The sequence below is a fragment of the Syzygium oleosum genome, unplaced genomic scaffold, assembly GCF_021117445.2.
Source record: "Syzygium oleosum isolate NSW1041296 unplaced genomic scaffold, Sole_v2.1 Sole_v2.05, whole genome shotgun sequence".
Lineage (NCBI taxonomy): Eukaryota > Viridiplantae > Streptophyta > Magnoliopsida > Myrtales > Myrtaceae > Syzygium > Syzygium oleosum.
Window position 1 is genome coordinate 12,775,291 of NW_026607489.1, and position 9,111 is coordinate 12,784,401.

At 41.2% G+C, this 9,111-nt stretch overlaps 1 protein-coding gene across 2 annotated transcripts; it reads left to right on the plus strand.

Annotated features, from left to right (window-relative positions):
* Positions 1 to 4,787: 4,787 nt before the first annotated feature.
* On the plus strand, positions 4,788 to 6,810 carry LOC115664222 (inorganic pyrophosphatase 2-like). Of its 2 annotated transcripts, none has more exons than XM_056311134.1 (4): positions 4,788 to 5,041; positions 5,273 to 5,394; positions 5,510 to 5,711; positions 6,199 to 6,810. In XM_056311134.1, the coding sequence occupies exons 1-4, from the start codon at positions 4,904 to 4,906 to the stop codon at positions 6,565 to 6,567; spliced, it is 831 nt and encodes a 276-aa protein (XP_056167109.1). In that variant the 5' UTR covers positions 4,788 to 4,903; the 3' UTR covers positions 6,568 to 6,810. The 2 variants fall into 2 exon arrangements, with proteins under 2 accessions (XP_056167109.1, XP_056167108.1); XM_056311133.1 differs by having other exon boundaries at positions 4,851 to 5,041; positions 5,233 to 5,394.
* The last annotated feature ends 2,301 nt before the right edge of the window (positions 6,811 to 9,111 follow it).

Here is a 9,111-nt window from a genome sequence, read left to right on the forward strand (position 1 = left end):
CGGTGACCAGGCCATGGCAAAAAAAGAAAAAATATATATTTTTAATAAAATTATTATTAATAAAAAAAATATTTTACCAGCCATGGCTAGCGACCAGGCCATGGCAAAAAAAAATAAAAATATATATTTTTAATAAAAAATATTATTAATAAAAATAATATTTTACAGGCCATGGCCAAAAAAAAGAAAAAAATATATTTTTAATAAAAATATTTTAATAAAAAAAAATTTTACCAGCCATGGCCGGCGACCAGGCCATGGCCAAAAAAAATAAAAAAAATATATTTTTAATAAAAAAATTATTAATAAAAAAAATATTTTACCGGCCATGGCCGGCAACCAGGCCATGGCAAAAAAAAATATTATTAATAAAAAAAATTTTACCGGTCATGGCTGGCGACCAGGCCATGGCAAAAAAAAAGAAAAAATACTTTTAATAAAAATATTATTAATAAAAAAATATTTTACCGGTCATGGCCGGCGAGTAGGCCATGGCCAAGAAGAAGGAAAAGAAAAAAAGAAAAGAAAAAAGAAAAGGAAATATTAAAATATTTAAAAATATTATTAATAAAAAGAAATTTTGTGGCGTTACCAAACGAATTTCTGTTCTTTTTCTATTCCAGGGATGGAATTTTGGGCAGTTAACAAACGCCTTAAAATGCTCAGAATCAATTTCAGGCACAAAATAAAAAAGAATCATTTTTTAGCAGAATCTGTTCCCGGGCATAGAATCGTTGTCATGCGCAACCTAAGTGACCGAACACAATCGAATGTCATCTTGCCAGAGCCCCAAATTAAAAAAACATAAGAATAAGGAAGCAACAACTTCACTACAAGCATTAAGAACAACCCAGAAACCAGTAGAAATCAAGTCACAGCTTTGTATGCTATGTGCTACTTTTCTCTCTTTTCTCTATCTCCCATTTTCGTGAAGTGCACACGCAAAACTGTGACGTCTCCAATTTCTGTTTTCACTTTCGATATCATGTTCCCAAGAGAAGATTTAAGATGTATCTATCTCGTATTGATTAATATTTAGCGTACTTGCTGCAAATTGGGTTACAAGCCAAGGCTCAACTTTTCACTGCATTAGTATTGCTTGTTTTTCATTTATGTGCATACACTTTACCAAGGCTGCTTTATGTAAGAGTCTTGCTTCCTTTGTGGACCCATTTCAGTTGAACCGTGGTTGTTCACACCGATCAGGAGGAACCAGCAAACCATCATGCTCAACAGGACGTTGTCCAAAAAAAAAAAATGAAACCAGCAAAGCACAAATCAAACCAAAAACAAATCGTGAAACTATCAAATTAAATCCCCAGACAAATTGCCCAAAAAAATCAAACCAGCAAAGCACAAATTGCCCCAAAAAAATCAAGACGAACCAGCATACCAAGTAGACCAGATATGCAATTACCAACACAAATTTCTAAAAAAAAAACCTTCATTCTCAACAGGAACAGAGAAATCTTACCTTGGAAGAGAGGTGAGCGCGAGGGCGAGCGTGAGGTAACACGGCATGATGAAAGAGAGATCGAGGGTGGCCGTGAGGGAAGAGAGCTTGACGGCGAGAGGAACTCAAGGAATGCAGCGTCGAGGACAAGAGACGAGCGCAATCGTCGAACCAGGGAAAGAGAGAGGAGCGGCATCTCAAAGAAAGCAAAAGAGAGAAGCTTCTTCTCAGGTTTTGTTTTAAAGGGGAGTAAAATTGGAAGTGGAGAAGTTTTTCCAAAACAACCCTGTTAAGAACCACCCCACATTGGGGCAAATCAGGAATTTTGTGATTGACAGCTATGGAGAATAGGATCAAGAAAGATTTTATTGCATACTCTTGTTTCAATCTTTCTGTGATAACTTCAGATAAAATCATATGGAAGCTCAAGACATCCCAAAAGGAAGAAGAGCACTTCATTTCTTACACCCAAACACATTACCTTTGGTAAAGCCCAATTGAGCCTGAATATTCATTTCAGAATCCTAAATTGGTGATCATCTCTTCACACTGGAGTATGAGCATATGATCCACTTTAATAGATAAGAAACAAAAGGGCATGACACAGAGTCCTTAGAAAAAAAATCAAAAGCAAAAGAATCTGGGGCATGAAAAAGCAGTGTGCCTGGTAAAAGAAAAGCCGAATGCCCAAGAAAAATGAAGAAAAAAGATGAACAAATACCAAAATCAGCAAAAGGATGTACCCTTCGGGTTTCTTTTCTTGAAATGGCTGAATTATGCCTAAAGCAACCATCTTGGCTAGGCAATACATTTTCTCCTCTAGGGAGATGTCTCCTCCTTTTGATTGACATCCGGCTACGGTCAATAGCTCCTCAGATTTGCCACGTCAACCAAGAAAGGTTTCTCATTCTCGTCTTCAAATATCACATTAACAGTTTCGGTATGATTGGGGAGTGGATTTTGTTGAACATTTGGTGTGGCATCCTTAAATGTCAAGATCCCCTTATCTAGTAGGTTTTGGATCTTAACCTTGATAACATAACAATTGTCTACATCATGGCCCTTTTCACCTATGTGATACTCGCAAGATTTTGTTAAGTCAAACCCAGCAAACTTTGGCGGGTTGTCTCTCGGGATTTCTTTTGCTACGAGCCTTCGTTCAATCAACACTGGCAACAATTGGGACATAGGTCTTGGCAACGGAGTAAATTGTCTTTATGGAGCTTTTCCTTTTCGGTCAAAATTTTGGGAAGAGCCCCCTGCTTCCATAGCGGACCTTTGAACTGGTGTGTTTAATGGCTTTTGAGTATTAGGATTTTGAATATAAGCAACCTCTACCATTGGCTCCTTCTCCTTCTTTGGGGTAAATCTGCGAGTCGTCATCTCGGATAATCGACCCTCTCGCATGATTCCTTCGATATGTTCTCCCAGTTCAACCATTGCGGGGAAATTGATGCAAGTGTTATTAAACATCTTCTCGAAGTATTCTCGAGGCAGAGCTCGAAGAAACAGTTGCATGATCTCTTTCTCGAACAGCGGAGGTTTGACTTGGGACGCCGTAGTTCTCCACCTTTGGGCATACGCTCTAAAAGTTTCATTTCTCCTTTTATCAACCCAGGCCAGCTCTTCACGGGTTGGAGCAATTTCAGTATTTGTTGGAGGAATTCATCTGCGAGGTCTTCCCAGGTGCAAATTTTCTCCAAATCCAACTCAATAAACCATGTTAAGGCGGAATCAGTCAAGCTATCTTGAAAAGTACTGATTAACAGCGAAGTGTTATCAGAGGAACGAGCCATTTTGCTCAAATAATACCTCAAATGGATATTTGGGCATCCTGTTTCATCATACTTTCTTGAAAATTCAAGATCCTTGTAAAAATCAGGAACCTTCACTTTTGTAAAAGGTGATGGCTTATCGAAGCCTGGGAGTTGGTAACCTTGCAGTATGCATAGGCGTTCTTCTAATTTTGAGAGAGCTCGCCGCAATCGGGTTTTGGCCTTTTGCCCCCTTTTTTTCATGGGGAAGAAACTCGTCCAAGTCAATCTTGGCACATGACATTGCTCATGTGACTGTCATGGGGGTTGGTAATGATGTGTACGAATTACGACGGTTAATCTATGCTAAATGATAGCGGTGGGATTCACCAAACCATTTATGATCATTGGTGTCCACGACAGCTCGATGGGCCAGGTAAGATAGCCGCCATCTCGAAAAGTCGACGCGGCGCCTCGAGATGCAATTCGGCACGTGATGACGCGAGCTGTCGGAGGGGGCGAGCCGACGCTCTCCTTAAAATCAGAGGAACTTGATTCGCACGAGAGGGAGGGGGACAGTAACCCGAACGCCAAATTAGGAACAGAAGGACTTCAAAATAACCTCTCCTTTTCTCTCCCGAAGAAGGGCCATGATCGGCGTTCGATCCCATCCCTTGATTCTTGAGGGCTCGGCTTCTTGCACCGTCGCGAAATCTGCAGACTGAAATGATTCGAACTTTCCTTTTCGGTTCGCAAAACACTCGCTGTGAGAACTTATCCTGTTGCTTAGAAAGCAAACTTACTAATGGCAGCTTTAGCTTTAGAGAGTGGTAAGATAAGTGCTAGGAAACTTTGGAAGGACGAAAGAAATTGGAATCGCCGAACGGACCATTCCCGGAATATTCGCCGGCCTATTGGGCCAGTGGTAGGCGCACTTCGAAAAGGTTGCACCTTCATCAAATCCAAATCCAACTCTCCAGTTCCATTCCATTTTCCTCTTCTCCCCCACACGAATATTCCCTCCCCATATTCCCCCTCCCCCCCGAAATCCCACTCTCGTTAATTGTTTGAACAAATTGTCCCCCCAAGAAGAATCTCTTAAAGTAAAAGATCACGTGACCATGGATCCTCGCGTCTTGGGAAAAATTATCGTCCGACACCCATAAAGAGTATGTCGCGTCCTTTGCAGATTCCCTTTTGAAATGCGGATCGAGATTGCATTTCGAACAATTAACGCGACCCGGCAATGATCATAAACCTAGTGATTCTAACACGTTCCGGTGCGTACTTATTTTGAATGTTGCTGTGTTAGGTGTTGGTCCTAGGGGTCTCAATCGTCGTCATCCGAAATTCGAAACGGACAGGCAGAGAGGAGGGGGACTCCTCCTAGTGTTACTGTCGTTCGACAGCACACCAACGAAAGGAGAAACACGCGCACGTATCCCACAAACATTCGCGTAATATTCCATGGAATCTACTGAAGCGTAATGGCGCAAATGGTAACTGCGCGACGCGACTCTTCCTTCGCCCTTCTCTCGCACCGATCAGAGCAGCGCGCTATAAATACCCCCGCTCCCCTCTCATCCCTTCTCGCGTCTCCTCCACCCGCAGAAATCTCTCCTGTTCACTACGAAAGATTAAGAACAAACCTCCCAAAACTCTCTGTAATTTTCTCGTGCATTGTGCTCTGAGACGAATGGCTGACATCGTGGTGCTCTTCGACTTCGACAAGACGATCATCGACTGCGACAGCGACAACTGGGTCGTCGACGAGCTGGGCTTGACCGATCGGTTCAATGAGCTCCTCCCCACCATGCCCTGGAACTCTCTCGTGGTGAGTTTTCTCTTCGTGTTTTTTCTTTGTTTGGGTTGTTTTCTTTCTTTTTGCATGGATTTCGAGTGCTGCAAAAGGCCCTCCACTTTCGTAAACAATCTCTTCTTTACTTGGGCAGATCTCATGTAGCACAAATTGTTCCCATTTTTTTTTCCCTCTGTTTTGATGTTCGGGCTCTGCTTCTTACGAAGCTTGTTTGACACAACCCCAAAAAAACCAAACTCTTTGCAGGACAAGATGATGGGAGAGCTTCATGCGAGCGGCATAACAATCGAAGAGATTGAGGATGTGCTGAACAGAGCTCCCATCCATCCCAGAATCGTCCCCGCCATCAAATCCATTCATGCTTTGGGGTAAATTTTATAACGAAGCAATTTGTCTCTCTCTCTGCTCAGTGCGTTGTTTTGGAACACAACGAAATTAAGCGAGTCTTTCTTTTTTTGGCTAATTCTCTCTCTCTCTGCTCAGGTGTGATTTGAGGGTTGTGAGTGATGCCAATCTCTTTTACATCGAGACAATCCTGAACCATCTGGGCATACGGGAGTGCTTCTCCGAGATCAACACGAACCCGGGCTTCGTCGACGAAGAAGGGAGGCTCAGGATTTCGCCTTACCACGACTTCAAGTCCTCTTTTCATGGATGTGGTCTCTGCCCTCTAAATATGTGCAAGGTAACAAAACACACGTATAATAATGCAAGCAGATCCCCGTTTTTCATTTTACCATCCTCGATTGCCGCCTGCTTTTGAGAAGAGAAGGTTCTTGACAAACTTCAACGCATGCTGATGCAAATTCACGCCAGCTTTGAAAAACATGAGGATGAATCTGGACATTTTGACAGGGGGGACCATTTAGAACAGTACTCTATCAGATACCATGAAACCTTCATAATTAAAATAATAGCCTGCACTTGCCGTTTGGGACATTATAAAACAGAAATATATCAAAAGATGGACTGGTCAATCTGTCAACGGGGTCTCCAAAATTAGTGGAACTCTGTCCCTCCTCGGTGTTTCTTGCTCACTTCTGACCCCACTATAATCCTCCTCTCGTCATCTTCACATCTATCGAAAAACACAAAGAGACAATGACATAAGGATCAAATCTTTTAGGGTCAATCATGATCCACATGTAATATTTATATGTGATTTTTTACAGGGAGTGGTGATTGAAAGAATACAAGCCTCTCTGTCTGCCGAGGGCAAGCAAAAGAGGTTCATCTATCTCGGAGATGGGGCTGGTGACTACTGCCCAAGCCTGAAGCTCTTGGAGGGTGACTTCATGATGCCGAGGAAGAATTACCCTGTCTGGGACTTGATCCGCAGGAACCCCATGCTGTTGAAGGCGGAGATTCGCGAGTGGACCGACGGCGAAGAGATGGAGCGAGTCCTGTTCGAATTGATCGACACGATAATCACCGAAGAGGAGATCGAATCTGGTCAGTTGATTTCATCAGACTGCAAGTTGCAGAACATTGCTTTGTCTGCCCACGAAGCCCTCCTTCCAGCTCTCCCTGTTCCTCAATAGGAACTTCTAAAATGACGGCAAAATAAGGAAAGAAATTTATGGGATTATACTAGTTTGACTTAGATTTTGCACAGCTGCACTTGTTTTTGGGGCAGCTCTTTTGTGTTGTGATTCAGCCAAAAGGGAAAATGGAGAAACATATGGGAACCTCTGTAGAGCTTTGGATTTTTATGAATTTCCCATTGGTCAAGTACTGATCAAGACGAATACCTAATAACACCAGCTTGGTTCTGGTTCTGGTTCTGCTGGTGATGTGAAAAATTTGGAAATTCCTAAGCAATGTTCTAATTTTAGTGAGTTGGAGCACCTCTTGTTTGCTAGGTCAAGGCTGAAGCATCTTGACAGGACTGTCTCACACAAGAATACATGTGAAAACAAGTGCAAGACTTAAAAATTCTAGTATTGAATCATCAACATGCATACTTTTACAGAGGAATTCCAATAAAATGAGTTACGGCTGTGATCAAGATCTCTCTTGATCTAATTGATAAAAGAACAGAAGGCCAGATCAACAATGAACTACAACTGAAAATAATACAGCATGACACCCAAGACAAAATGGGAGATATTGAGGATAATCTTTTTTCAATATAGCACAACTAAAACAGTATAGCCTCAAGTATGAATGCTGTCCTATTTTGGGTTCCTGGGATGAGTAAAGAACGAATCTTTTTTTAAGACAAAAATAAATATTCCAATGGAATATCAATATAAGAAGAAAATTTAGCAATGTGGGAAAATTGCAAGTGATCTTTGAGAACAAAGGGGAATGAAGTAGATGGCCAACCTTATACAGGGACCAAAAGGCTTTCTAAAAGAACCGAAATGAAGTTATATCCAGAGCTGACTTCCGAAAGAGAGTGTCACTCTTAAGGATATCGACTTTTATCAGCAGACAAGCATGGTGGCCTGGTCTGCAACACGCTCCTGGAAGCTGATGGTCCGCGTTTACTTTGTATTCCTCAGAGAACGTGCTTAATAATCCTTGTGGCTCTGTCTCGACATTTTTGCCGTCTTCATCATTGCTCCAAAAAATCGTGTTGCTAACACCTTCGTGACGGGTTCCTCCTCCTTGGAAAGGTTCCCTTGATTACCAATAAACACTATACTTATTACATGGATTTATTCAAGTCGTTGCGAGGAGAACGGACTAAATCTCCGGCTCTGAATCTCGTGGTTATTTTGATTGATAAACCTCGTGGTTATACTCAACTTTTTGGTGTCCAATCAAAAGGAAAAGGTGGCATTTTTGTCCTCTAAGGACCCGTAGTGGAGGGTTAAAATTATTAGTACAATTACTTGACTTTTTCGCGTTCGATCAAATGTCACATTGCCATGTAAAACGCGCCATTGTTTTACCTTCAAATGATTCGCCACATTGTTGTTACTTCGGAAAAACAGCAAAAGGGAAGACATTACTGTCCTGTCGTCTAAGGGCTTGTGGTGAAGTATGGCCCCGTTTGATTCAGCTATGAAGAAATGTCCTTAAAGAAATGCAAAGGCCTCGGAAATACAAATATTGTTTGAAAAACTGTAATTGAAAATTGCCTTGGGATGCAACTTTGGGAAAAATGCTGTTTGGTAATCACATATTTGGAAAGTCCTTTATTGTGCCAATTTAAGTTTTTTACCTTTAATTTGTTTAAAATTGAAAAAAAAACAATAATCACGTATGTCCCGAGGAAAGAAATACATTATACTTATATATGATACATAAGATACATCATCAAGTCTGAATTGTACAATTTTTTGCTACGAAGTTCATTTTCACTATAGTCCTCGAATCACAACATTATTCATCCTTAATTACTTTTTATCACTTTTTTGTGGTTGACTGCCCAAGTAGCTTGTAAATCAGGAGGGTCCAATTGATGGACACAAGGTCGGAAAAAGGTTTAAGTTCATGAAAGAATCATTGTTCTAAGTAGCTAGAATTGATAAATTTCGTGAGTTTGAAATGAACTGCAAGGTAAACACATATCTGCATAGGCCCTTTTGCATCAGCCAATGGATACACTACACAAGACGCCCTCCCCACTTATAAATCAAAGTAAGAGTGTCGCGACCTCCCCAAACCGGTCTCGTCACCTAGGAGATTTGGCTAATGGATTGCTAAGTCTAAACCTAGGACTTAATTCGAGCTCTCCCAAGCCCATACCAACTCGCAACTTAAGGTTTAAGTTATTAGCATGAAAATCAATATCTTTTAGGAGTCGCCACTAATCAGTTTTCGGCAGGTCAATTAGACAACCAAGTAAAGCATGAGAGAATTGCTTCACTTCTACAAACCAAAGATTCCGTGGGTACGAGGACTTGATTACACTAATTGATCAATTAGTGCCCTATCGATGCCTAATCTTGCTCAATCACCACCTAACGTGTCGATGCAGTAATCTTACCAATTGTGAGTCATAAAGTTCTACTCCTAACCAGGCTAAAGGAAGGAATAATCGATACATGCAATGTGCACAATCAAGTAGTAATCAAAATTGAAATGCACAAACAATGACCTAACATATCTCTAATCGATCACATGCAAAGTCG